The 27,168-nt window shown below is 56.2% G+C and overlaps 2 protein-coding genes across 4 annotated transcripts; both read left to right on the forward strand.

Moving 5' to 3' along the window:
• The first annotated feature begins 133 nt into the window (after positions 1 to 133).
• On the forward strand, positions 134 to 4,519 carry MSRB1 (methionine sulfoxide reductase B1). 2 transcript variants are annotated; one of them, XM_082643834.1, is made up of 4 exons: positions 134 to 293; positions 2,082 to 2,230; positions 2,577 to 2,691; positions 3,626 to 4,519. In XM_082643834.1, the coding sequence occupies exons 1-4, from the start codon at positions 239 to 241 to the stop codon at positions 3,655 to 3,657; spliced, it is 351 nt and encodes a 116-aa protein (XP_082499960.1). In that variant the 5' UTR covers positions 134 to 238; the 3' UTR covers positions 3,658 to 4,519. The 2 variants fall into 2 exon arrangements, with proteins under 2 accessions (XP_082499960.1, XP_082499961.1); XM_082643835.1 differs by lacking the exon at positions 2,577 to 2,691 and having other exon boundaries at positions 151 to 293.
• HS3ST6 (heparan sulfate-glucosamine 3-sulfotransferase 6) lies at positions 306 to 27,168 on the forward strand. 2 transcript variants are annotated; one of them, XM_082643832.1, is made up of 2 exons: positions 306 to 434; positions 26,418 to 27,168. In XM_082643832.1, the coding sequence occupies exon 2, from the start codon at positions 26,425 to 26,427 to the stop codon at positions 27,031 to 27,033; it is 609 nt and encodes a 202-aa protein (XP_082499958.1). In that variant the 5' UTR covers positions 306 to 434; positions 26,418 to 26,424; the 3' UTR covers positions 27,034 to 27,168. The 2 variants fall into 2 exon arrangements, with proteins under 2 accessions (XP_082499958.1, XP_082499957.1); XM_082643831.1 differs by lacking the exon at positions 306 to 434 and adding an exon at positions 20,802 to 21,307.

Consider the following 27,168-nt stretch of genomic DNA (forward strand, 5'->3'; position numbering starts at 1 on the left):
GGATTGGTCCGTGGAAAGGGCGGGTCAACGGGAGGCGGGCCCTGCGAGGGTGTCTCGCACTTCTGGACGTGATTGGTCCCCTGGGGGGGGCGGGGCCTCGGGCGCCGGGGCAGGTCCGGGATCCGAGTGGGATTGGTTCTCGGGAGGCGGGGCAGGAGGCGGGCACAAGCACCGGGTCGTAGGTCTGTGGCCTCGGATCTGTCGGAGGCGGCGATTGTGCAGCGGTCCCGCCGGCGCCATGTCGTTCTGCAGCTTCTTCGGGGGCGAGGTTTTCCAGAACCACTTTGAGCCGGGTACGACCTGTGACCTCCTGGAGGACAGCGGGGGCGGGGACGCGTATTAGAGGGGGCGTCGCAGCCCTCCGGGTGGCGATGGAGCCCCGGAGTCCCGGGAACGGGGGCCGAGTGTGACCGCGCGGGGAGGAACGCATTTGGGTAAAGGGGATACAGAGGAGGGAGGAGTTGGGGGTTCCGGAGAGTAGGGGTACTTGAGGGGAGAGGGACATTGGAGAGAGGGTGTCGCTGTCCTCGAGGAGGACAGACCTTGAGTGTGAGCGTGGCCTTTTCCGAGGAAATCTGCGGGGTCAAGGTATGGGGGTGGTGACGCCGTTGCGGGTATCCGGGTCAGGATCGGAACTTTAGGGGGAGGCGGTGGAAGGTCTTGTCCAGGGGCAGCTCCTGTGACTGGCCTGCCTCTCCTTGTGGCATCCTCCTGATATTACCCCAGCCCTTTCTTCTCCCCGGTTCCCCAGACCTGCGGGGTAAGCTGGAAAGCACGTCTTGTTGGGATCCAAATGTGACCGCCTGGGTGCCTCCCCCACCTGCCCAGGGCCCCAGGTTTGGGTAACCAGGAGTGCTGCTAGGCTGCCAATGGCCAGTGAAGTTTGACTGGACAGCCTGGGTCAGGTAGGAGGGGTGGAAGGTAGGGGGTGAGTGGTTGGTTTGGGGGCATGGCCGGCCATCAGCCCTGGCCCCAGGCTTTGAGAGGCCCAGATGAATCCCCTTCTGGGCTGTGCTGCCTGGTCATGGCCTAATTTGGTAAAAATATGCCCATAGGCAAGACTAGGGCAGCGACCTACCCCTGGATGGGATTTGTTGGGTGTCAGCCCTCGAGGGGGCTGGGATGTGATACCCTGCGTCTCTGTGAGCCAGCTGTGACATAGGACCCTCTGGGCAAAGTCCTCCCTTCAGACTCTCTGGCTGTGGGACTCCAGGTTGTCCTCAGGCTACTCTGCCAAGCTGGAAGCTCCACTCCCACAGCAGCTCCTGTTTCCTCTTTTCTTCCCCAAGTTACTGGTAAAGGCTGAGTAGGTCACAGACTCCAGGGCAGGCTGTCTCCACGCCAGGCAGGGGGCGAAGGGTGACTCAGTACCCCTCGAGGGACCCCCAAGCAGTTTCCTGTTCTGCGAGTCAGTTTTGCAACCTTTCTTTTTCCCCCCTCAGGGTGATCTTTTGGAGGTAGGTTAAAACTCATCCTTCTCCCTGGCGCTCTGTCTTCCTGGGCCCTCTGTCTGACTGGAGGTCTTTTGCTGGGATCAGTCTTTTCCTGCTTGGAGAGCAGGCTGGTGTCTGGGCATCCACCTTACGGCTTCTTTGGGCAGAGGGAGGTCCACGTGGGAAGGGAGGGGGGCTACTGGTGGTGCTGGCCATGCCACAGCCCCCACTGTGTGGGGCCTGCTTGTGTGTGAGGGGCAGAGCTGTGTCCTCATCAGACTGCCTGGGTTCCTTCCTGGCTGCACACCCTGTAGCTGAGCGTTTTGCATCCCTGAGCCTCAGCTTCCTCATCTGTAAAATGGGAACGTCTGCATTATAGGGCTGTTAAGAAGAGTGAAAGAAATAAGTGTGAAAGTGGCTCTCCTGGTCTCTGGCACAGGCTCAGAACCGCTAAATGTGAGCTCCATGCTGTGTCTCCCCCACAGAGCCGATACCCAGGCTTATGGGTGGTGGGTGGGTGAGCGGGGAGGGTGTGCAGCCCACCCTGTAACCGGAGTGCTGCTGTCCTCTCCTGGGTTCAAGGATTTAGGTGCTCACCCCCGAGGTGCTGAGCCAGCATCTCTGCTCTTACCTCCCCTTCCGCCCCAGGCATCTACGTGTGTGCCCAATGTGGCTATGAGCTGTTTTCCAGCCGCTCAAAGTATGCACACTCATCCCCATGGCCGGCCTTCACCGAGACCATCCATGCTGACAGTGTGGCCAAGCGTCCAGAGCACAATCAGCCTAGAGCCTTAAAGGTGGGTGGTAGCAACTGGGGGGCGGTGAGGAGGTGTAAGCCAGGGGGGTCCTGAGAGCCCCCTACCCCTTCCTGCTGTTCCCCCTACAGCTGTAGGGGCCTAGGGTCTGTCTATTCCAGGCCTCTGGCTTCAGCCAGGGAAGCTGACACCCCAAACTATTGGGAGAGCCTGGGGTCCCGGTGGGAACAGGGAAACAAGATGGTTTTCCGGGGCAGGTTCTGGGCCAAGGCCAACCTCTCATGCCAACAGTTACCTTGGGAAATAGGCATGGGGAGGACCCCATGTGCTGGTGGCAGCAGGGGCCATGGCTGCAGCTGTTTTCATGGCTGTCTTGTGGTCTTCCTAGGTGTCCTGTGGCAGGTGTGGCAATGGGCTGGGCCATGAGTTCCTGAACGATGGCCCCAAGCGTGGACAGTCCCGCTTCTGAATATTCAGCAGCTCACTGAAGTTCATCCCTAAAGGTGAGCTTGCCTGCCGGCAGCTGGGCACAGATCTGTGTACAAGCCTTTAGAGGCCCAGGGGCACACTGTTCTCATGCACTTACAGTGACAAAGCATGGGGGCACCAAAGCGCGCTGCCCAGGGCCACTGGAAGGTGGCTGTGGGACAGGGACAAAGGGCAGATGTCCTGCCTCCTGCATCTGGTTGATCACGTGCAGGGCGGTGCGGAGGCTGAGTTCTGGGGCTGTGCAGCTGCAGGCTTGCTTGTCAGCCTCTCTGAGCCTCCTCATCTTCTGTGTAGTGGGCGTGATGGCAGAGCCTCCTTTACAGGCCCGTTAAGACTGGCTGCATGAAAGTGCACTGGGGTCTGGAGTGTAGTAGGGGCTCAGTAAATAATGTGCTCCTGTTGTCAATATTCTTATCACTGGTAGATTGTTTGGGAGCTGTTTTTCATTTGTGTGTGTTTTATCTGAGCTCAGCCTCCTCTCTGGCCCATTGTTCTCTGTCTTCATCCCCAGCCGCCCTCTGGACTCCTTCGCACTCTTTGTAGCTCAAATCCCTCTCCTCATTTGCTGCCCGCAAGACTGTGGCCAGTCCCTAGTCTCAGTTTTATCCTCTGTAAAATGGGGTTGCTAACAGCACCTGCTCGCTGCCCTCACTGTGGGGTTAAGTGAGGCTGTCTGTGAGGGCCAGTGCGTGATAAATGTTTGATAATACTTTTGTCCTTTTGTAGCTATTTATCCTCCGGTACGTGTGGAGGAAAGACAGACTCTGGGTTCTCCTGCAGATCTCAGGGAAAGAACTGGGCACAGAGACACCCCCAGGCTGCGGGTCTGGGTCCTCCCAGCTTTCTTGGTCTGCAGGCTGCAGCGGGAGTGGGCTGGGCCAGGGAACGGTGTCTGAAACCTAAGTTAGCAGCGACTTGTTTTTCTCTCCCCTCCCTCATTTCTTTCAGGCAAAGAAACTTCTGCCTCCCAGGGACAGTAGGTGGGCAGCCCACACCCAACCCAGATGGACACTGCTTTGTGGCCACACTCTGGACATCCCACCTTAGAAGTGGAACCCCAGACATTTGGACAGGGGAGTGGGGGGGAGAGGGATAGCTGAAACATCAGGAAGGTTCCCGAGGCCTTGCCTCCGAACAGGCTAGGAGAAGGGAAGAGGCTGGGAAAAGGAGAAGGCTACACTTGGCTGCCAGGGGGTGCCTGGAGGCCCCACTGTCAGCTCTCACAGGAGTCTCAGGGAGGGGGCTCTAGGCCTGGCTCGTCTTAGAGTGATGGTGCAGCCTCCACCTTCTCTCCTCAGCCCGCTGCCCCCTCCCTGCCTGTCTGGACTCACCCCCGTGAGGCCCAGTTCTGAGTTGGGCTCTGACCCTCGCTGAAGCTCTCGCCCATCTCCAGCAGGCTGTGCTAGGAGAGAGAACGCAAACAAGGGCGGCCCCAGTTGGCTGCTCCAGCCCCGGTCACTCTATGATTTTCTCTGACTAAACCCTTCCAGGCAGCCAGAGTGGTGATGATCTGTGACCCGCTGGGGGAGCAGGCAGAGGGGACAGATCTCTGGCCTCTCGGTTACGAAAGGAGAAATCCCAAACCCTGTTGCACCATCTGTGTGGGTGCTGCTTGCCCCACTCAGGCTTAGGAAAGCAGCTATTGCTCCATCACCTTGACTGTGCAAGGCTGGGGACACCAGAGCTCACAGCCTACAGTTCACTGCTTCCGGGGACACAGTGACTGTGCCTCACTGCACATGCTCTGAGGGTCCTGCCATCAGGGAGGGTGGGCGAAGCCCCTTCCATCTTGAATCCTCTTTGGAGTAATCAGGAAGAGATCAATAAACAAACAGAACCCAGGCTTGCTGTCTTTATTAACAACATCAGGGACGCCAGGACCCAGGGTCAGGCTTTGCACAGCTGTTTCACTTGTTCCACAAATAGTTATTGAGCTCAGTGTCAGGCTCTAGCTTCAGTGCTTGAGATGCAGCCATGAGAAAGGCAGATGGGGCCTGCCCTTAAGGTCTTTTTTTTTTTTTTTTTTGCGGTACGCGGGCCTCTCACTGTTGTGGCCTCTCCCGTTGCGAAGCACAGGCTCTGGACGCGCAGGCTCAGCAGCCATGGCTCACGAGCCCAGCCGCTCCGCGGCATGTGGGACCCTCCCGGACCGGGGCATGAACCCATGTCCCCTGCATTGGCAGGTGGACTCCCAACCACTGCGCCACCGGGGAAGCCCTATTCCTAGGTATTTTATTCTTTTTGTTGCAATGGTAAATGGGAGTGTTTCCTTAATTTCTCTTTCAGATTTTTCATCATTAGTGTATAGGAATGCAAGAGATTTCTGTGCATTAATTTTGTATCCTGCAACTCTACCAAATTCATTGATTAGCTCTAGTAGTTTTCTGGTGGCATCTTTAGGATTCTCTATGTATAGTATCATGTCATCTGCAAACAATGACAGTTTTACTTTTTCTTTTCCAATTTGTATTCCTTTTATTTCTTTTTCTCTGATTGCTGTGCCTAGGACTTCCAAAACTATGTTGAATAATAGTGGTGAGAGTGGATATCCTTGTCTTGTTCCTGATCTTAGAGGAAATGCTTTCAGTTTTTCACCATTGAGAATGATGTTTGCTGTGGGTTTGTCATATATGGCCTTTATTATGTTGAGGTAGGTTCCCTCTATGCCCACTTTCTGGAGAGTTTTTATCATAAATGGGTGTTGAATTTTGCCAAAAGCTTTTTCTGCATCTATTGAGATGATCATATGGTTTTTATTCTTCAATTTGTTAATATGATGTATCACATACATTGATTTGCGTATATTGAAGAATCCTTGCATCCCACTTGATCATGGTGAATGATCCTTTTAATGTGTTGTTGGATTCTGTTTGCTAGTATTTTGTTGAGGATTTTTGCATCTATATTCATCAGTGATATTGGTCTGTAATTTTCTTTTTTTGTAGTATCTTTGTCTGGTTAAGGTATCAGGGTGATGGTGGCCTCATAGAATGAGTTTGGGAGTGTTCCTTCCTCTGCAATTTTTTGGGCGAGTTTGAGAAGGGTGGGTGTTAGCTCTTCTCTAAATGTTTGATAGAATTCACCTGTGAAGCCATCTGGCCCTGGACTTTTGTTTGTTGGAAGATTTTTCATCACAGTTTCAATTTCATTACTTGTGAGTGGTCTGTTCATATTTTCTATTTCTTCCTGGTTCAGTCTTGGAAGGTTATACTTTTCTAAGAATTTGTCCATTTCTTCCAGGTTGTCCATTTTATTGGCATAGAGATGCTTGTAGTAGTCTCTTAGGATGCTTTGTATTTCTGCAGTGTCTGTTGTAACTTCTTTTTCATCTCTAATTTTATTGATTTGAGTCCTCTCCCTCTTTTTCTTGATGAGTCTGGCTAATGGTTTATCAATTTTGTTTATCTTCTCAAGGAACCAGCTTTTAGTTTTATTGATCTTTGCTATTGTTTTCTTTGTTTCTATTTCATTTATTTCTGCTCTGATCTTTATGATTTCTTTCCTTCTGCTAACTTTGGGTTTTGTTTGTTCTTCTTTCTCTAGTTCCTTTAGGTGTAAGGTTAGATTGTTTATTTGAGATCTTTCTTGTTTCTTGAGGTAGGCTTGTTTAGCTATAAACTTCCCTCTTAGAACTGCTTTTGCTGCAGCCCATAGGTTTTCGATCGTCGTGTTTTCATTGTCATTTGTCTCTAGGTATTTTCTGATTTCCTCTTTGATTTCTTCAGTGATCTCTTGGTTATTTAGTAATGTATTGTTTAGCCTCCATGTGTTTGTGTTTTTTATGTTTTTTTCCCTGTAATTCATTTCTAATCTCATAGTGTTGTGGTCAGAAAAAGATGCTTGGTATGATTTCAATTTTCTTAAATTTACTGAGGCTTGATTTGTGACCCAAGATGTGATCTATCCTGGAGAATGTTCCGTGCGCGCTTGAGAAGAAAGTGTAATCTGTTTTTGGATGGAATGTCCTGTAAATATCAATTAAATCTATCTGGTCTATTGTGTAATTTAAAGCTTCTGTTTCCTTATTTATTTTCATTTTGGATGATCTGTCCATTGGTGTAAGTGAGGTGTTAGAGTCCCCCACTATTATTATGTTACTGTCGATTTCCTCTTTTATAGCTGTTAGCAGTTGCCTTATGTATTGAGGTGCTCCTGTGTTGGGTGCATATATATTTTTAATTGTTATATCTTCTTATTGGATTGATCCCTTGATCATTATGTAGTGTCCTTCCTTGTCTCTTGTAACATTCTTTATTTAAAAGTCTATTTTATCTGGTATGAGTATTGCTACTCCAGCTTTCTTTTGATTTCCATTTGCATGGAATACCTTTTTCCATCCCCTCACTTTCAGTCTGTATGTGTCCCTAGGTCTGAAGTGGGTCTCTTGTAGACAGCATGTAGATGGGTCTTGTTTTTGTATCCATTCAGCAAGCCTGTGTCTTGTGGTTGGAGCATTTAATCCATTCATGTTTAAGGTAATTATCGGTATGTATGTTCCTATGACCACTTTCTTAATTGTTTTGGGTTTTTTTTTTTTTTTCTTTTTGCGGTACGTGGGCCTCTCACTGTTGTGGCCTCTCCCGTTGCAGAGCACAGGCTCCAGACGCGCAGGCTCAGCGGCCATGGCTCACGGGCCTAGCCGCTCTGTGGCATGTGGGATCTTCCCTGACCAGGGCACGAACCCATATCCCCTGCATTGGCAGGCGGACTCTTAACCACTGTGCCACCAGGGAAGCCCCTGGGTTTGTTTTTGTTGGTCCTTTTCTTCTCCTGTGTTTCCCCTTAGAGAAGTTCCTTTAGCATTTGTTGTAGAGCTGGTTTGGTGGTGCTGAATTCTCTTAGCTTTTGCTTGTCTGTAAAGCTTTTGATTTCTCCATCAAATCTGAATGAGATCCTCGCTGGGTAGAGTAATCTTGGTTGTAGGTTCTTCCCTTTCATCACTTTAAGTATATCATGCCACTTCCTTCTGGCTTGTAGCGTTTCTGCTGAGAAATCAGCTGTTAACCTTATGGGAGTTCCCTTGTATGTTATTTGTCATTTTTCCCTTGCTGCTTTCAGTAATTTTTCTTTGTCTTTAATTTTTGCCAGTTTGATTACTATTTGTCTCAGCGTGTTTCTCCTTGAGTTTATGCTGTATGGGACTCTCTGTGCTTCCTGGACTTGGGTGGCTATTTCCTTTCCCATGTTAGGGAAGTTTTCGACTATAATCTCTTCAAATATTTCCTCTGGTCCTTTCTCTCTCTCTTTTCCTTCTGGGACCCCTATAATGTGAATGTTGTTGCATTTAATGTTATCCCAGAGGTCTCTTAGGCTGTCTTCATTTCTTTTCATTCTTTTTTCTTTATTCTGTTCCGTAGCAGTGAATTCCACTGTTCTGTCTTCCAGGTCACTTATCCGTTCTTCTGCCTCAGTTTTTCTGCTATTGATTCCTTCTAGTGTAGTTTTCATTTCAGTTATTGTATTGTTCATCTCTGTTTGTTCTTTAATTCTTCTATGTCTTTGTTAAACATTTCTTGTATCTTCTCGATCTTTGCCTCCATTCTTTTTCCGAGGTCCTGGATCATCTTCACTATCATTATTCTGAATTCTTCTGGAAGGTTGCCTATCTCCACTTCATTTAGTTGTTGTTCTGGGGTTTTATCTTGTTCCTTCATCTGGTACATAGCCCTCTGCCTTTTCATCTTGTCTATCTTTCTGTAAATGTGGTTTTTGTTCCACAGGCTGCAGGGTTGTAGTTCTTGCTTCCAGTGGATGAGGCTATATAAGAGGCTTGTGCAAGTTTCCTGATGGGAGGGACTGGTGGTGGGTAGAGCTGACTGTTGCTCTGGTGGGCAGAGCTTAATAAAACTTTAATCCGCTTGACTGTTGATGGGTGGGGCTAGGTTCCCTCCCTGTTGGTTGTTTGGCCTGAGGCAACCCAACATTGGAGACTACCTGGGCTCTTTGGTGGGGCTAATAGTGGACTCTTGGAGGGCTCACGCCAAGGAGTACTTCCCAGAACTTCTGCTCCCAGTGTCCTTGTCCCCACGGTGAGCCACAGCCACCCCCCACCTCTGCAGGAGACCCTCCAACACTAGTAGGTAGGTCTGGTTCAGTCTCCCCTGGGGTCACTGCTCCTTCCCCTGGGTCCCGATGTGCACACTACTTTATGTGTGCCCTCCAAGAGTGGAGTCTGTTTCCCCCAGTCCTGTCAAAGTCCTGCAATCAAATCCCACTAGGCTTCAAAGTCTGATTCTCTAGGAATTCCTCCTCCTGTTGCTGGACCCCCAGGTTGGGAAGCCTGATGTAGGGCTCAGAACCTTCACTCCAGTGGGTGGACTTCTGTGGTATAAGTGTTCTCCAGTCTGTGAGTCACCCACCCAGCAGTTATGGGATTTGATTTTACTGTGATTGCGTCCCTCCTACCGTCTCATTGTGGCTTCTCCTTTGTCTTTGGATGTGGGGTATCTTTTTTGGTGAGTTCCAGTGTCTTCCTGTTGATGATTGTCTAGCAGCTAGTTGTGATTCTGGTGTTCTCACAAGAGGGAGAGAGAGCACGTCCTTCTACTGCACCATCTTGGTTCAGGGCCTGCCCTCAAGGTCTTAAGGCATAACTGAGACAGTAAGTTCACACCAGATGAAGAGAAGGGCTGTGTATAACTACAGCAGAGAGAGATGCTATAATATGGGGGCGGGGGAGCAATTAGGAGGCTGGTGCTTTGGGTCCAGTGGTCAGGGAGAGGGATGCCAAGGAGGGGTCATGCCAGCTCAGCAGCGAAGGTGACAGAAGCAAGGAGAAGAGCTTCCCACAGTATATGCAAAGGCCCTGAGAAGGCCGCGGACTTGGCCTGCCCCAGGCCCTGCAGGAGGATGTGCACAATGGGCCCCGTGAGGAGGTATGGTGTACTCCAAGAGAACTACACGATTTTCCCAATTTATCTTTTTTTAAAAATTATTTAATTAATTTATTTTTGGCTGCATTGAGTCTTCATTGCTGCGTGTGGCTTTCTCTAGTTGTGGCAAGCGGGGGCTACTCTTCGTTACAGTGTGCGGGCTTCTCATTGTGGTGGCTTCCCCCCAATTTATCTTGACAGAACTCCAGGGAACGTGTTGGAATGGATACTAAGGGTGGGATATGGTTGGAAGGAACATAACGTTGGGTCAGGTCAAATTTATTGATAGGGGCTCACTAAGCAGAGATTCTGGGTTTAATGATACAGCTTGGGGGATCAGAAAGGGCTCTAACGGTTTGGTTGGTTGGTTGGCTGAAACATGGACCAAAAAGTGGCCAACACTGAATGAGCTGTAATGCCAGACCTGCCTTGGTTCAATGGAGGGTGGGATCCAAAGGCTTAGGGAGACAGGAAGGTTAGAGTGGGTCTGTCATTTAGGACCTGCTCTCCCACCTTGGAGGATCCAGACAGCACACCTCTCACCACGATTGTGAGGAAAGTTTGTGCACGGAGCCCCAGCATCGTAGAAGCTCTCTGTGATCACTCTTCTCTGTAGGCCAGGAATTACAGGAGACCTGCTGCCACTGAACCAGAAGACTGAAATTCACGGGGGTCACTGGATCCCGGGGTGACAGGACCACGTGGCAGCTCTCAGTGACCAAAGGCAAGGGAGCGGTGCTCACTGTGATGGCCAACAGAGGCAAAGCGGCCATCAGAATAGTCTGATTCCCACAGAATTACAGCGTCGGCCAGTGGGACGGGGTGCTCCTGGAAGTGAAATAGATCGGAAGCCTGCTGAATTCTCACTTGATCTTAATGAGCAGAAGAGTTCTAAGTCAAGTGAGCAAGAGTCTAACTTGAGTCATAAAGACAGTCATGACCCCTCATTCAATTCCCAGGCTTGAGCCAGTTTACATGCCCAGAACACCTTGAATGAACCAGAGGCGGGACCCCTCGAGGAAGGACCCTGCTATATCACCAAAAATTTAGATTGTTAATCTTTCTCCCAGCCTTCTCCAAAGTGACCTATACCAGGGTCACTGTGCATTGGGGAAATGGAAGTAATCAGACATTTCGGGGACTACTGGACACTGGCTCTGGACTGATACCAATTCCAGGACACACAAACTGTGTTAGGTAGGGACTTATGGAGGCCCCGTGGTCAATGGAGTTTTAGCTCAGGTCCATCTCACAGTGGGTCTAGTGGGTCCCCAAACCCATCTTGCAGTTATTCCTCCAGTTCTGAGTGCATGATTGGAACAGACCTACTCAGCAGCTGGGAGCATCCCACATGGGGCAGAGTGGAACCTGCACGTGTGAAGGCAGAGGTGGTCAGATGAGGTTGGTGTGGCTGGGGAGGGAGGAGGGAGAGGCCAGTGCTGCCCTTTCCCTGACTCCCAGCCACAGGTCAGGGGTCTCTGCTCTGGCACAGGGTCACTGTGCAGGGGCTGCTGGCTCACCGGCTGGGCCTTGGTGGGCCTCCGGCTTACTTCTCAACCTTGGGTGGTGCACATAACTTCCCCCTGTCTGGGGAACCCAGCCTGTCTCCCTGTTGGGTGAGGGCACGGGAAAGCCATGGAGGGTGGGGCAGGAAGGTGGCGTAGATGCATGGATTCTGAGTGCATGTTGCTCTGTGAATTAGACCTGAGCTGCTGAGCTGGGGAAGGTATGTGGCGGGTGGGAGGGGTCAGCACTGACAAAGCACCAAGGAGGCCAATGCGGAGGAGCCCCATTCAGGAGGGGCTTCCTGCAGCTCATCCCCTCCCCACAGTGCGGCAGCCTCCTTGTCTAGAAAGCCTCTCCATCTCTGCCCTGCTGGGGGCCCGCACTGATTGCAGCTGCTAGAAAATCCCGCTGGGGTTGCAGAGAACCCTGTGTTTCCAGCTCGTATCTCTGACCAAACTCCCCTCTGTGTCCCAAACTGGTCACCAGCTGAAGTGGAGCCTAGTCACTTGGGGTCATTACCGGCCCTGGGGCACTGTCCCAGCCCAGTCTGTGGCCTGCCCACGCCAAGTCTAGCAGCCAGCTTTGGCCCAGGGCAAGCCCACTGTAGGTGAGCAGTTATTGAGTGCTTAGTGTGTCTTCATGGGCATCACCGTGCTGAAGCTCTACCGTAACCCTGGTGGGGCAGGAACTCATTCTCCAGGGGAGGAACAGGAGGCTCAGAGAGGGGGCGGGACTTGCCTGAGACCACTCAGTCTCAGGTCCTCTCTGTCCACACCTGTCCCTTTCCTCTCTTCTTCACCCCCAATGACAAACGGTGGCTCTGGGAAGGTTGCGACCACCTGTTGACTGTAGTCTGATTTCAGCAAGCATGTTGAAGGTGGCTAGGGGTGGGGAGGAAGCCAGCTGAATGGTCAGCAGGAATCTCTGGGCCCCAGGGCCAGGATGGACCTTGGACTTTGCTCACCTCTCCCAGCACTCCTGGCTCTGCATACTGGCCCAGGGGGCTCCCTGAGCGTGAACTTGGCCCAAGAGCGGGCTGGCCACCTGCAAACTGAGCCAATATGTCCAGGCCATGCCTCTGGGGGTGCCTCTTTGGGCTCAGACCTATAGCAGGGTTGGATGGAAGATCTGCTGGTGCCCAGGTGGGCTGGGGCTGGGGCTGGTGAGACTGGTAGGGGAGCTGTGAGCAGCAGTGCCTGGCTGCCTGCACCCCAGGGGCCCCACGCTCATTTGTACATGGTGGTTAACTGGGGGTGGGGGGGGTGGGAGCTGGCAAGCAGTGTCCTTGGAGAAGGGGAGTGAAGAGGGTGACCCCGAGGTCCCCTCACATCGCGAGCCTGGAAATGGATGGCCCCGGGCAGTGTCTCTGCCAAGGGCTGGGTGGAATCATGTCACCCACCCCTCCCCCTGCTGCTGGGTTACATCATAACCTCTGGCCTGCAGCCCCAGTTGCTTCTTGAGAAACAAAAGGCTCTTTGAGAGCCCATCCCCCTCTGCTCCCCACCGTGCCCCCTTCCTTGCCAGGTGGAGCCCCTAGGACACAGCCTTTGGAGCCAAGTGTTGCATTTGGGAGCAGACAGCTCCCGGTGCTCTGCCGACACCAGGCAACAGCAGCCAGCAGGCCCAGACACAGCACAGCAGGGCAGGGCACCTTGGGCAGGGGACCAGTGGGAGAAAGAAGAAATCTGACTGGGACTCTGCTGATCCCCAGCCTGGAGGCAGGGACGGGCTCAGAGGGGAGCTCAATAAACGCGGAACAGACAAGTGAATTGACAATGACTGGGACTTTCGCTCATCCAAGGCTTTCCTTTCTTCTGAGTGACAATTGCCAGGGAAAGCCGTGACCCTGGGGGGAGTGCTGCTCAGGGCAGGTCCTGTGGGTAGGTCCCAGGACCCCCTGACCTCATGCGGGCACGTGGGCAGGGCCGGCAAGTGGAAGTGGCAGCTCGGAGAAGTCAGTGGTCACCGCCAAGTCATCCACCGTGCCCCCACCCCCGTACAAGGCCCTGGTAGGGGGCCCAGCGCTATGACCCCCTTCTGAGTCAACCGGTCCTCAAGGCCCCCTCCTCTGGGAGTGGGCCTAGGGACCGTGTGCAGGACGGACCAGCAGGGGCCGCTCAGGCCCCAGGAGCGCTGGGGCCTGAGCGGTGCTGCAGTTCCCCGTGGCGCCGCCGGGGGCGCTTCGGCAACAGCTCTGGCGGTCTGGGCGGGTCCCTGAGCCCAGCTCCCCCCACGCCGCGCCCCTTCCTGTGACCCCCACTCGGGCCGGGTCCTCGCGCCCTAACCACACCTCGCGCCCCAGTGGCCTCGCACCCCAGCCTGGCTCCGCGTACCCTACTCTGCCGTCCCGCGCCCCGGCCCCAGCCCGACCCGGTGCCCCTCGCGACGCCCTCGGCCCGCACTGTCCCAGCCCAGCCCCGCGCCCCGGCAGCGCTTCCCCGCGGCACCCAGTGGTCGGCGCCGGCATCACCTGGCCCCCAGGTCGCGCCCACCCAACATGCCAGTGCCCGGCACACAGGCCGAGGCCTCTTGGCGTCCGAGGGTGCGGCGGCCGGTGATGGTGGGGCCGCATCTGGTGGGCTTCAAGACGGTGACTAGTGCGGGACGAGCAGTCGAGGCCCAGGGTCCCCCTTCCGGAGTCAGCAGGAGCGGGACAGAGCTGGGGGCTGGGAGAAGGTGGAGACAGGACGCTCCCAGCCCCAGCCAAGCCTCAGCCCCTTCTCCAGGGCAGCTGGGTGGGACCCGCCTGCTCTGATGCCCCCAACCTCCTCTGGCTGTGGCCCTTTCACGCCTTCATTGTACCTGCTGCCACCCTGGCCCACCCCGGGGGCACCACGTCCAGGAGTTCCACTTCCCATGCATCTTTACCCACTTCTCTCCCCCACAATAGTGACAGCTCTCAGCTGTCCCAACCGGTGTGGTCTTTGCAAAATAATCATCAGACCAGGTAACTTCCCTCAGGGGTTCCCACTGGCTCTGCTTGCTGAGGCTCCACAGAACCCCCCCACTGTCCTGATTTCCCACTCCACAAATGATAGCAGCGTTTTGTTTTGTTTTTTAAAAATCATAACTGTGTTGTTTTTATTACCCACAGCTCCTGCACCCAAACCCCTGCACCTGGGCCTCTAGGCCAGGCAGAGTCCATTCTAGAATAGGGTAATCTTGTTCCCTACCCCAAACACGGAGCCCTGAGGGGTGCTGCCCGAGGTAGAATCAGGTGAATGTGAATCAAACTGCACTGCCTTCTGCTCGCTCCCTCTGCAGGGGCTGCACAGTCTCAGGATGAGCAAACCACACATCTGCATGAGTGAATCTGTGCTCTGGTGGATGCAGGAACCCCAGGACCACCTGTCACTCTCCCCTGGCCCTGGGCACTAGGGCTCTGCTTAAGGAGCTTAGGGGCAAGAAGCCCAGGGAAGACAGTTGGTGGGCCCTCCAAGCAGACAGGAGGGGAGGCTGCTGGGGAGGGGACTGAGGGTTACCTGTCTATAAGCTCCTTCCACCCCAGCCCCTCAGCACCCCCAGCACCTGTCTCTAGGCGTGATTTGTTCCTTGTAAAACCGTGGAGATTATCCATGGTTCAGCCCCTGGTTTCATGTCTTATCATGTTTCATCTCCAACTAGGACGCTTACAGGCTCCTCTTGGCTGCAAAGGGCTTGGTGGCTGCACTGCCAGAGGCTGGAGCAGAGATGAGGCGGGCCCTGTGGGCTCTGCCCCACCTCACCCCGAGATGCAGTCTGTATGTGGCCCTGGGCTCCCCCTCCCATCTCCAACTGCAGTGGCTTTTTGGTCCATTAGTTTCAAGAGTGTGAGGTTTTTTGTACCCCGTCTCTGAGACCGGAGCCCCTGGGGTGTGTCTGGAAGTTGGGGGAGGACAGGGAAGCTAGAGTCAGAGGAAGGACAGCGCTGACCGGTATAGGGGACAAGGATGGAGTCATTGTTCTCTGAGGAGGTGGTGGGAGTCTATTTCGAAGGTCCTATTGTCAGAGCAGGAAGCCTGCTGCTTAGGGAGGGGTCTGGCAGGGAGCGGGGCAGAGTGCCAGGCACCTGCCCCAAGATGCTCAGCCCTGGGCTCTGGGTTCTGGGTCTTCCTGAGCCCCAGCTGAACAAGACTGGCTGCATACCTGTCTGTATGTCTGTCTGGCCGACTGTGGGCATGAGGTGTTTCTCCTGGAAGTGTGGGGGGATGGAGTGTGGCCCTCCGTGGGGGTACTGCTCACTGGCTGTGCACCTGTGAGTAGGTCACTCGTGTTCGTGGAGGTTCAAACTTGGGGCTCTCCACACTGGGTGGGGGACAGTGGCTGGGGCCGAGCAGCAGGTCTCTGAACCCCACTCCTGCCTCTGTGTGTGTGTGTGTGTGTGTGTATACGCCCATGGTCGTGTGCCCTCTGCAGAGCGTGGGGTTCCTGAGCCTGCGCCGGGTCCCTTGCTCCTGACAGAATGTGCTCACAGTCAGCTTCCAGTCCATGGGGACCCTCACCAGGGCACAGGTGGACAGACCTGGCCAAAGAGCCCCAGTGGCTTAATGTGGGGCCTCTTAGATGATTCCCAGCCTTCCCCATGATGCCAAGAGGCTCCCACGCCCAGAGGCCTGGCGTGGGGCTGTGAAGCTGGAGGAGGTGGGGATGGGGTGGGGACAGAGGGAGTCCTGTTTCTGTCTGACCCTCCTTTCTTCCCCCTTTAGACTCACCTTGGGTATAAAGGCTGTTACTAGCCCTCCTCTTTGCAGGGCTGGGACTGCCAGCCTAGAAGGATTGTTGTAAATTGAGCTGGGCCAGGCTGGTGGGTGGGAAGCAATTTGCAGGCCCAGTTATGCATCCTGAGAACCCGGAGCCCTGCCCTCTCCTGGAGAAGCAGGGGCCTGTGGCAAACGACCAGAGGGTCGTTTGTGCCGAGCCCTCCAGGAAGACCCAAGGGAAAGGAGTGAGGGCGGCTGGAAGCAAGCTGGGGGCCATCCCTGTGCAGGAGAGGGGTCTGGCTCCTTCTGGCAAACCCTGGAGCCCTAGGCAGGCTCCATGCATGTGTGTGACCACTCAAGTGGCTGGGGAAGCCCTTGCTCCTCCCCACTCCTTGCCAAGGGGCCCTTCATATGTCCCTCCTGATGCTGGAAATATTGTCTGCCCTAGCAAACCCTTGTGTCCCATGGTGTCCCCATGTCTAGCTGGTCACCAGGAACAAGACCCTGGGTTCCAGCAAGCCAGGCTGGTTGGACACCTTGAGACTAGGGAGGCCTTTCCTCTCCAGCCTGGACCCCCAGGAGGATGAATTATGAAGTACTTAGGTCTTTCAGGGTGGGAGCAGCTTCAGGGCGCCCCTTCTTGTGCCAGGGTCACTGTCACATGTCCACTACCTCCTTATCATAAAGAGCTTAGAAGCCAGGCACCCAAAGAGGTGGGGGCTGGTGTCATCTTTGTTTTATAAAGTAGGAAAATGAAGCTCAGAGAGGCTGGATACCTGCCGAGGTCACCTGCTAGGAGGGGTAGAGCTGGGATTGAATCAGCCTTCATTGCCTAAAAAGTTCTTGCTGTCAGCTTTGTACTGTGCTGCACGAACACCCCCCCACCCCCGCCATGGCCTCCTGGCCCCCTTGTTCCCTACCAGGCTGAACTGGGCTCCGGGGGTAGGTGGGTAGACGTCACTTAGGGGTCCCTCCCCAGGAGGAAATTGCATCCTCTATGTGCTTGGGCAAATCCAGCATCTCAAGTGGAAAAATCCCACACAAATCAAGGACAGCTGGGCCCGCCCTCGGCCGCAGCTCCCTCCCCTCAGCTCCCCTTGCAGGCTGAGGAATCCCAGCAAGCTGTGGGAGTGGGTCTGGGGGGTAAGGGTGTGGTTCTAGGGGAGGAAGTTTCTGGAAGGCCCGAATGTGTGAAATCTCCCCCAGCTGTCCCCCACAGAGGGAGGGACTGCACGGTGTTATTAATCATTTTCCAGAGTGGGGCAGCTTCTTGCACACCCTGCGATGCTGTGGAGGCCTAGGCTGGGGGTGCCCACCCTGCAGAGGGGACAGGCTGGGTAGGAGGCGGAGAGGGGCTTGGGAGAGGGGTCCACACCTAGACTCTCTCAGACATACACACAGAGTCAGTTACTCAGTCACTCAACAAACATTCATAAGCACTCACCATGCTTAGGCATGGAGCCACAGCAGGGCTCAAGACTGACCCCATCCCTGCCCTTGCAGAGCTCATGGGTAGGTGGAGGAGATAGATGGGGATCAAAATCACCCACAGGGAAATAATTAGAGTCTGCGAAGGAGACACAGACATAGCTGGGTAGCTGGGTCATGGATTTGTGAGGCCAGGCTGGGCCTTCCTCCCACCATGACTTTACTCCTCAGGACTCCCTTCCTAGACCTGCCCTCTCTGATCCCCTCTGCTCTGGCCCCCCTTGTCATCTCCCCCAGGGATGATGCGTATGTGACCCAGCAGCCTGCACAGCTCAGCCCGTCTCCTCTCCCACCTTCTCCCTGTTCCTGCCTGGCCACCACATCAGACCCGACTTCTTTGCTCGTCTGGTGGCTGGCCTAAGGAAGGACCTCTGCCTGGCCATCCTGCATGGGGGTCCAGACAAGGTGAAAAGGGAATTGAAATTGGGCCATGTGGAGCCCTCAAAGCCGAGGGGCCCCAGGGGAGATCAGGCTGGGCAGAAGCGCCTGGCTGACACCTGTTTTCTCTTGACAGGAGGCGTGACTGGACAGGGCAGGAGTTGAGCCACCCTCTCAGGGCACAGGGATAGCCACCCACCCTGTGCCCCCATGGCCTGGTCTCTTTTGGGGCCCCAAAGTGACTTTTCACCTTGTGGCTCAGAGAGGGGGATTCACTGTCCCTAGGTCACACAGCGGGGAGCTGGGGCTGGACTCTGATGGCAAAGCAGGGCAGAGGCAGAGTGGAGGAGCCACTCAGACATCCTGGGGAGGACAGAAGGCAGCAGCTCTGGGGGTGAGGAGCATGGAGATGTAGATTCTGAAATTCCCAGATTTAACCTTCAAAAGGACTCTTCATGAAAGGCTAAATGTAGTTACCATCTACCCAGCAATTCAACTCCTAGGTATATACCCAAGAGAAATGAAACATATGTCCACAAAAGAACTTGTAAATCAACATACACAGCAGCATGATTCTCAATAACCAAAAGGTGGATAAAACTGAAGTGTCCATTGACTGATGAATAGATAAACAGAATGTGATCCATCCTTACAGTGGAATATTATTCAGCACTAAAAAGGAATGAAGCATTGACACACACACTACAACATAAATGATCCTTCAACACACTATGCTGAGTGAAAGAAGCCAGTTGCTAAAGGCCACATAATGTATGATTCCACTTATATGAAATGTGGAGAAGAGACAAACTCACAGAGACAGAAAGTAGATTAGTGGTTGCCAGGGGCTGGGGGAGGGGAGAACAGGGAGTGACTTCTAACGGGTATGGGATTTCTTTTTGGGGTGATGAATATGTTCTGAAATTTATTGTGGTGATGGTTGTACAACACTGTGGATATACTGAAAACCATTGAATTTGAGAAACTAAATGGCCGAATTGCATGTTATGGGAATTGCATTTCAATGAAGCTCTTCCTTCAGAGTTAGGTTTCTATTTCAGGGACCAGAGGTTTGGGCTGGTAGGAGCCTGAGGCCATGTGCTAGAGAAAGATGAGGCTGGGACCCACTCCCCAGGGATGAGCCTCGGCTCTACCCCGTTCCTCCTCCTCGCCACCCCCATCCCATCACTATGCTCTCTGCTGCTGGGCCTTTCCCCAGCCGACTGGGATGCCGTCCTGCTCCTTGCCTGACAATCACCTACTCTAGAAAGCCTTCTTCAGCCTCCCTCTCCACTTCCATCCTTCCACTGGCTTGTCTCTATTGAGTGCCTATCAGGTACCAGGCTCTGTGAGGTACACTGGTGAACAAACTTCCCAAGGCTGCCATCCTGGATGTCCTCAGATTTGCACCCACCCCTCACCTGAGAACCAGATGGTGGGTGGAGAGAGGGGATCAGGTGCCAAACACCAAGCTGACTCTTGTCCCTGGACCTCACTCCCCCACCCCCGGCATGTTTGGTGTCCTGCTGCTCTTGGTAAGTTCCTCCTGGAAAGTCCTCAAGGTGTATCTGTGTGTGTGTGTGTGTGTGTGTGGTGGGGGGTGGGACTAAGGAAAAGGCATTCCCAGCAGGGAGAACAGCATGAGCAAAGGCTAGGGGGTGCCTAGCCAGTGCCTGTGCTGGGCAGGGAGATAGAGGGGCCATCAGGTTTTAAAGCTGGAATTTGGAGCCCTGAGTGGTGGCTGCTGAGGCTCTGGGTGGGTGCTGCAGGTGGAGTGGGTGGCTCTAAGGAGAACCAGACTGTCTGGAACAAATCGTGTTTTAAGCTAGACCAGAAGAAGAACTTCCTGTGACCCTGCATGTGCTGGCATGTACCCCAGACAGCGCTGTGCCAACACCCCACAGACGGGGCTCCTGGCTGAGTCATGCCCTGACAAGCAGATGCAGGCATGGCATCTGGGAACTGGGCTGAGGCCCTGGTCAGTGGTCTTCACTCCGTTGGCTCTGCAGAGCCCTCTTCCGGCCAAGGCTACCTCTGGGTGGGTGATGGAGGCCCCTGCCCTGGGGAAGTGCTCCAGGTTGCCCTTAGATCCAGATACTATTAGGCTCAGGAACAGCCCATTAACCAGCAGAAGCCAGAGCAGTAGTCTCTGGGCATTGGCTGGAGGAAGGCTGGCCTCTTCGGGGAGCCCATGCCCACCTGCACCAACCCTGAGCCCAGGAAGCCTGGGGTAGAGGCAAAGGCAAGACATGGGTTCCATTCTGTCTCTACCTGGGGCTGTTTGCCTTCTCCCAGCCAGCTCTCCTCTGCCTTCTTTGTGCTGGGCTGGGGGTTCAGTGAGCCTGGGGGTGTGTAAAACTCCCGCAGAGTGTCCAGCGCCCAGCAGGTCTCATTACTGGGAGTGGCCCCTGAGTCTCCCTGCCCCTCAGAGGAAGCTCCTAGGACAGGACCCCGGCTCCTCCTTCTAGTTTCCTCAGCACAGGTCTCCCGAATCCTTCACATCTCCAATAGGAGCCGCTTTGCCAGCGCCAGAGATGGGTCGCTGACATCCCAGGGCAACACCAGGTGGACTAGGCTGCACAGACAGACCGTGTGACATGGTAAAAAGAGTCAGAAGACTGAGGTCTGAATTTCACTGGGCCCTTGGGAAAGACGCCTGTCCTCCCTGAGCCTGTCTCCCAGACTTAAAAATGGTAATCAACTTGGCTAGTCCTCTCCAACCGCCCTGCCCGTGACCCTGACGCATGGCAATGGCAAGCCAACTATCAGCAAGATGCGCCCCATTCCCGCCGCAGACTTCCCTCCACCTTCCTGGAACCCCTCTGCGCACTAGGGCCCAGGTGCACGCGACTTCTTGGCCCACTTGTTCCCCCCGTGCACCTGCCGCGTTGCCCTCGTCCGGGAGGGGCAGCGATCGGCCCTCTAAGAGCGGGTCCTTTGGCCAGCAGCTCAGTCCTGTCACCGTCCTGCGTCCCAATCTGCCGCCGCCGCATCCCGAGCGGGCTGGGGCCTGGGGTCTCCGAGCGGGCGCGTCCGGCTAGTCACTGAGGCTCGGAGTCGCGCCGCGGCGCCCGTAGGTGCCGGCGAGTCCCGGGTGGAGCAGTGGTTCAAGCGGGGCGGGGCCTCTGGGCTGGGCGGGGCATCCCGCCCTAGCACTGGTCCCTCCCGGCTCCCAGAAGACTGGGCAGTGGGGCGCAGAGCAGAAGCCGGGCGCAAGCGGACTGAGCGCGGCGCGGGCGGGGATGTGCGCCCTCCTGCAGCCCCCGCTCCCAGGCCTGGGAGCGGTGTGGCCCCATGGCAGGTAGCGGCGGCCTGGGCGGCGGGGCAGGAGGCAGCCAGGGCGCCGGGGGCGGGCCCGGGGCCGCGCTTCGGGCGCCCCGTGCGCCTCTGCTGTTCGCCGCTCTGGTGCTCGGAGCCTACTGCCTTTGCGCCTTCCCCGGACGCTGCCTGCCGGCCGGCCGCATCCCCGCGCCAGCCCCCGCGCCCGCCGAGCCGCCCCGCGCAGCCCGCAGCCTCGGGACGTCCGGCCTGCCGGTGGCCAGTGGCTCGGGCCGCCGGCGCTTCCCGCAGGCGCTTATCGTGGGCGTGAAGAAGGGCGGCACGCGCGCCCTGCTGGAGTTTCTGCGGCTGCACCCCGACGTCCGCGCGCTCGGCTCGGAGCCCCACTTCTTCGACAGGTGCTACGAGCGCGGCCTCGCCTGGTACCGGTGAGCGCTCGTCCCGTCCGCCCCATCGGCTTCCTGGCGGGTGCCTTCCGGGAAACCTCGTGGTGTGCCCCAGGGGTCTCACTGGGGACCCCGCGGGGCGAGGACTCCAGGCATCTTCTGGGGCGGAGACCAGCCTGCGTGGGGGCTGAGGCTTGACCGGGAGGACGCGACCCTCCTGCAGCAGGTTTTATGGAAAAGAGGGTCGGTCACTGGCCATGGACTCCCAGAAACTTTGAAAACTCCAGGGAAAGCCCTGGTTCGGGGCTAGAGTACGATTCCAGCTGAGAAGTAGTTTGGAGCTTGTGGGGTCTGAGGTGCTTTAGAAATGCTTCATGCTCAGTTGGCCCTCCCCCCTGCATCACTGAGGGGAGCATGTTTGAACTCTGGTCAGTTACCTTAAGAAAGGGTCTCCGGGTTCCCTGCAGCCTCCTAGAAAGTATCTGTCAACCCATTCCCCACCCCTAAGACTCCTGATCCTGGAGAGAGGAATCCTTCTCCATAGTCCTGGGCGTCTGGAGAAAGTCTGGTCTTTAGAAAGGAGGAGGGTGCCTTTGAGTCAATGCCCAGGGATGGGAATTGGGACCCCAGCCTCATGTCATGAGGCTCTGTAGCTGACCTGACTCCCACCCAGTATGGCCTTGGGGGGTGTGGTGGAATGTGGGGGAGCACCCAGCCGCAGCTGAAGTAACCTGTCCTGGTGGCTGGTCAGACACCAGCCCCTCCCTGCCGAGGTTAGCACCGAAGGATGAGTGTGAGGCCCAACCCTCTGCCTCTGTCAGTCGGGCACAAGCTTGCCTCAGCGCCCTATCCCTTCCTTCGGGGAGATGAGGGCTTATAGATGGAGGGTGAGTCACCCCACTCCCCACAGCACCAGCCTCATCCCCAAGCTTGGGCCAAGCCCCTAAGGGCCAGAGAAGACCCTGTCCAAGGTCACCTGGTGAATTAGTGGTGAGTGGGGGGTGGCAGGACTGAGACATTTTACCTCCAGGTTTACCAGTTTTTCTGTACCCAGATTCCACCCTGCCCCCCTTGTTATCTTTGCTTTTTTGCATCAGAATTACTTATGGGTTTGGAGGGTTCCCAGTGAGAACAGGGGGTTCTGGCTCATGAACTCTGAAGGGTTGCTGCTGTCAGAGGTCTAGGGAAGTTGTGTGGTGATGGGGGAGGTGAGTCCATCCCTGAACCCGACTGTCTGAATCCCTGCATTCTCAGCACTCAGGGAGAGACCACTACCCAACTCTGACAGTGCTTCAGCATCTGAAAGCATCCCTAATTCCTCACTTCTGTGCAGAGGAAGAAGAGGAGGGGGGAAGGAGGAGGATGAGGAAGGGGAAGGACACACTGTTAACCATAGTGCAAATTTCAGAGCTCACTACTGACCCCATAAGCTGGGCTAATGTGGGGCTGCAGGAGAGTCTAGAATTGGGTTTAGACCTAAAAAGGCTCCCAAAGAGCCAGGGATCCTGAGAGCCTATCCAGGCCCTCCCTGGGCACATGCTCCAGCTCTGGGGGACTGGTCTGGGGAGCCTGAGGGGCCTGAGAGGAAGCCAGCTGGACCCAAATTCAGGGTCAGATCCTCAGCACAGGGGAGGGCCTCTCGGGACATTGGTGTCCCTGAGGCCGGAGGTGGGAGTGGGATGATTCAGCAGCCTGTTTAAGTCTGGTAGAGGAGACTTTCTCCTTCCTCGGCCCAGCCACTGCACTGGGGGGAGGGGTGGCACAGAGGAGGCAGAGGGTCAGGTCCGTGGCTTCCACCCCTTTAATCCGGAGCCGTCCCTCGGGGCTGGCTAGTGCTGACCCTTCACTGGCTGGCGCAGGGCTGAGCTTCTGGAGTGCGTGTGTCCACGTGCCTTCCAAGGGACGAGGCCGTGCGCTGATGTGTGTGCACGTGGGCATGGTGTTGCTCACAGGCATCTGTGCCTCTGAACCTGACTGTCCTTCCAACCAGCCGTGAGTGTGCAGTGAACCTCTGAAAATGCCCACCCCTGCCTGTTTCTCCAGCTGCAAAGAGGACGCCCAGCCCCCGGGCAGGGAGGGTCTGGTGGCCTTGTCTGCTCTCAGGACCCTGGGCCCAGCCTCCAGAGCCTGTTCGTGGTGGGGGTGTGGGGTGGTGAGTAGAGGAGCAGTGGCCAGTGCCCCCAGTTGACTTTCTGGGACACGTGTTCCCACTGGGCTCTGACCAAGCAGTGACTCTGGCCCTTCCCTTGGCCTTGGCAGGGGTGCTGGGCTGTTCAAAGTTGACCTTGGCCAAACCAGTCCCCCTCCCTGGGCCTCAGCTCATCCCTCAGGCTCTTGAGGATCCTCCTTCTTGGGGACCGTGACCCCCAAGTGTCCCCAAGCTCACACAGCATTTGTTCATCTAGTCACTGACTCATTGAGCACCTTCTGTTTGGCAGGTGCTGGGGTCACACAGACAAACACCCCAAGTCTCAGTTCAGAAGGGAGCGCCCTGTCTGGGGGCAGGTGGGGGCTGTACTTTGACCTTAGTATTTTGGAAAAGCACAGAGACCAGGAGGGATACAGGTAGGGCAGCCCCCTTGGCTCCTGGTACCGTGTTGTTCCAGACAGGAACCGTAGCTGCTTTCTGCTGAGTCCCAGGCCCCGCTGGATGAGGCCCAGGCGAGGTGCAGGATAGGGGGGTGGGGGTGGGGCTGAGACAGAGGAGGGAGAGTTGCCTGGAGCTGGATGGAAGCCGCAGGGAAATGCAGACCAGATGAGCAGGGAGGGAGTGTCCGCAGAGCAACTTGTCAGATGTTTGCCGTGTGGGGGTCAGAGTCCTGTTCCTCTCATCCTCTCCCCAGTCTCTCCCACCCCCAAGAAGCCCCCATCCCCACCCTCCTCTGTGCCTGGCTGGCTGGGGACAGGCTTCTGAGGCCTGGGGAGGGTGAGTAATTGATCCCAAAGATCTCAGATCTCAAAGCTGGTTTGTGGCAAGAGTGGGCCTGGAAAGTCACCCTCCCCCATCCCCGTTCCCATCCCCCTTCCACGGTGGGGCTGGGGGCACCTCCCTGACTTCCTCTCCTCTGACATCCTTGGAGAGAAAACAGCAGTGGGTGCTAAGGTCCCTCTAATTTTTGTCAGCTTCCTTGCAGCCCCTCCCCCCAGGCAGGCGGGAAGGGGTGGGGATACTCAGAACCAGGTGAGACCAGTCTGGAGTAGGAAAGAGGGTGCTCCTGGGGTCACTGGGCACCTGGGGGAGGAAAGGGATGGGAAGGGGGTGTCAGAGGTCGGTGAGGAGGGTCCCAGAGCAGTCAGGGCTGCTTCCCTCCCTCAGGAGGGTGATGAAGGGAGGACGGTGACTTCTGATGACGTCTGTCGGCACTGGCTTAAGTCTGTGGGTCTCAGCATCGAGGTCCAGTGCGGGGAGATCCCCCTTCTTTTGTCCTCCCTCTTGTGGGAAGGGGGATTCCCTGAGCTGGCTACCCCAGGCTGCAGTCCTGAACCTCAGCCCTTGGCCTTGTTCCCACCCAAGTTCTCTTTGAACTTATTCACAGGGAGGGCTGGGTGCAATTCCCACCTGGATTCCTGGGAGCAGAAGCCAAGCCAACACCGCCTCCCAGCAGCTGCAGCCGACATCCACCCCAGCACTTCCTGCTCCGTCTCTGAGCCTCAAGTGGGGCAGTGAGTGGGGTGGAAGGAGTCCCAGATCACTCCTGGGACATGGGGGGAGCAGAATTGTCTCCCATGACTTCTGTAGACCAGCTCTGCCCAGGGCCTTAGTTTGAGGGGAGGGGCAGCTCCCACAGCCGGCAGACCCTGCAGCCCACCCCACTCCCCCGAGCCAAGAGGGTGGTGTCAGGGGAGCCGGCGGCACGCTTGGGACTCATGTGTGCACATTCTCCAGTCCCGACATCAGCACCCTCCAAGCTGAGCACGCCAACTCGTGTGCCTGTACACCTGGGTGTCCACCTGGCCTGAGCAGGAAGAGGAGACTGTCTCTTAGAAGCTCGAGTCTGGGGGTCACTAGGCTGGATGAGACCTGAATTCTGTCCTGTGTGTCACCCTCCTGGCTGGGGCCAGTCCTGAGGGCTGTCAGCGGGATTGGGGGCAGATCCCTTAGAGATGGGGGACAGAGACACCCCCCACCCCGTCCCTAGCACAGAGCCTGATAGCGTCTGCCTCTGTTGACCTAGTTCCCAGCCCTCCCTCGGAGCTGTTTGCTCAGCTGGCCCTGCCGCTGCACCCTGCCCCTCCCCACCCTGTTCTACCTGGCTGGCAGGGTGGCCTCAGGATGCTACCCAGTCCCTGGACTGCCTGGGTGGGGTGCTAGGATGGGCTTCCCCAGGTTTGGGGTTGTCAGGGGTCTGTCACCAGCCGACTCCCCCGGAACCTTGGGATGGGGTCAGTGCCCCCCAACCCCCACCCCTGGTCGGAATGAGAGGATTGCTCGGAAATGCTGCAGCTGCAGCCTTGCACCGTGGGTTCCAAGCCAGGTCTGGGCAACCCAGGCAGCTGGGGTCTTGAGACAGATCCTCAGCCTGCCTCAATGACCTCTCCAGTGTCCTGGGCTGCGCTGTGGTTTTCAGCATTCTGGGGGGCCCAGGTCGGGGAGAATTAGCAGGGCTGCCATCAAAGGCAGGAGATGCCATGCAGGGGAGGGAGTGATAGGAGGGGCAGCTGCCCATTTTTGGGGACACTTGTCAATAGCTAATGGCCTAATTCAGGGGACACCATCAGCCACTTAATGAAAGTGTGTCTGGGGTAATTACAGTACAGGGGCCTGTGGGGGTGGGGAGGGTGGGTGGAGCCTTGTGGGTGGCAAGTCTGGGGAGTACTGGGTCTGGGGTGAGAGGCACAGCAGTGTCAGGGTTGGGGTGCAGTCAAGCTCTGGGAGGGGTGCGGATAGCCTTGGAGGATGGGCCCCTACTGTGAGCCTGTGCTGAGGCTGGGCGCCCTCACGGCCAACACCCCAGGCTGCCCACCCAGACACTTAGGATGGGTGGGCCTGGTGGGGAAGGGGAGATGGGGAGGCTTGCCTGTCTTGTGGGTATGGGGCTTCCCTGGAGGAAGGGGAGGTTAGTCTCGGGGCCCTGGGGGCCGGTCTAGCATGGGAGGGCTGGAGGAGGGCCAGCACCTGCTCATGCCCCCCTCTCCACCCACCTTCCCACAGGAGCCTGATGCCCCGCACCCTGGATGGGCAGATCACCATGGAGAAGACCCCCAGCTATTTCGTGACCCGGGAGGCCCCACGCCGCATCCACGGCATGTCCCCGGCCACGAAGCTGATCGTGGTCGTGCGGAACCCCGTGACCCGGGCCATCTCTGACTATGCGCAGATGCTCTCCAAGACACCGGGCCTGCCCAGCTTCGGCACCCTGGCCTTCCGCCGAGGCCTGGGCCCCGTGGACACGGCCTGGAGTGCCGTGCGCATAGGCCTGTACGCCCAGCACCTGGACAACTGGCTGCGTTACTTCCCACTGTCCCACTTCCTCTTTGTCAGTGGCGAGCGCCTGGTCAGCGACCCAGCTGGGGAGCTGGGCCATGTGCAGGACTTCCTGGGTCTCAAGCGGGTCGTCACAGACAAGCACTTCTACTTCAACGCCACCAAGGGCTTCCCCTGCCTCAAGAAGGCCCAGGGCAGCGGCCGTCCCCGCTGCCTGGGCAAGTCCAAGGGCCGGCCCCACCCACGTGTGCCCGAGGCCATGGTCCAGCGCCTGCGGGCCTTCTACCGGCCCTTTAACCGCAAGTTCTACCAAATGACTGGCCAGGACTTCGGCTGGGACTAATGGGGCTGGGGAACCCACGCCCTGCCTGGGGACGCTCGGTGACCTTAATTTATGCCTGTCACCCAGCTGGAGCGGGCCCTGTACACAGGGCTGGGCAGAGAGAAATATTTACAAAATAAAGTTTGGATCTGTGTT

This window comes from Mesoplodon mirus, assembly GCF_964341445.2.
Source record: "Mesoplodon mirus genome assembly, chromosome: 15".
Lineage (NCBI taxonomy): Eukaryota > Metazoa > Chordata > Mammalia > Artiodactyla > Ziphiidae > Mesoplodon > Mesoplodon mirus.

What these genes read in the sequence shown, in the direction of transcription:
- MSRB1 (XM_082643835.1), top strand. Translation starts at nt 239, where the DNA reads ATGTCGTTCTGCAGCTTCTTCGGGGGCGAGGTTTTCCAGAACCACTTT. An exon ending in CCAGAACCACTTTGAGCCGG is followed by an intron (nt 294 to 2,081) that starts GTACGACCTGTG and finishes CTTCCGCCCCAG; the next exon opens with GCATCTACGTGTGTGCCCAA. An exon ending in ATCAGCCTAGAGCCTTAAAG is followed by an intron (nt 2,231 to 3,625) that starts GTGGGTGGTAGC and finishes CATTTCTTTCAG; the next exon opens with GCAAAGAAACTTCTGCCTCC.
- HS3ST6 (XM_082643831.1), top strand. Translation starts at nt 20,895, where the DNA reads ATGGCAGGTAGCGGCGGCCTGGGCGGCGGGGCAGGAGGCAGCCAGGGC. An exon ending in CGCGGCCTCGCCTGGTACCG is followed by an intron (nt 21,308 to 26,417) that starts GTGAGCGCTCGT and finishes ACCTTCCCACAG; the next exon opens with GAGCCTGATGCCCCGCACCC.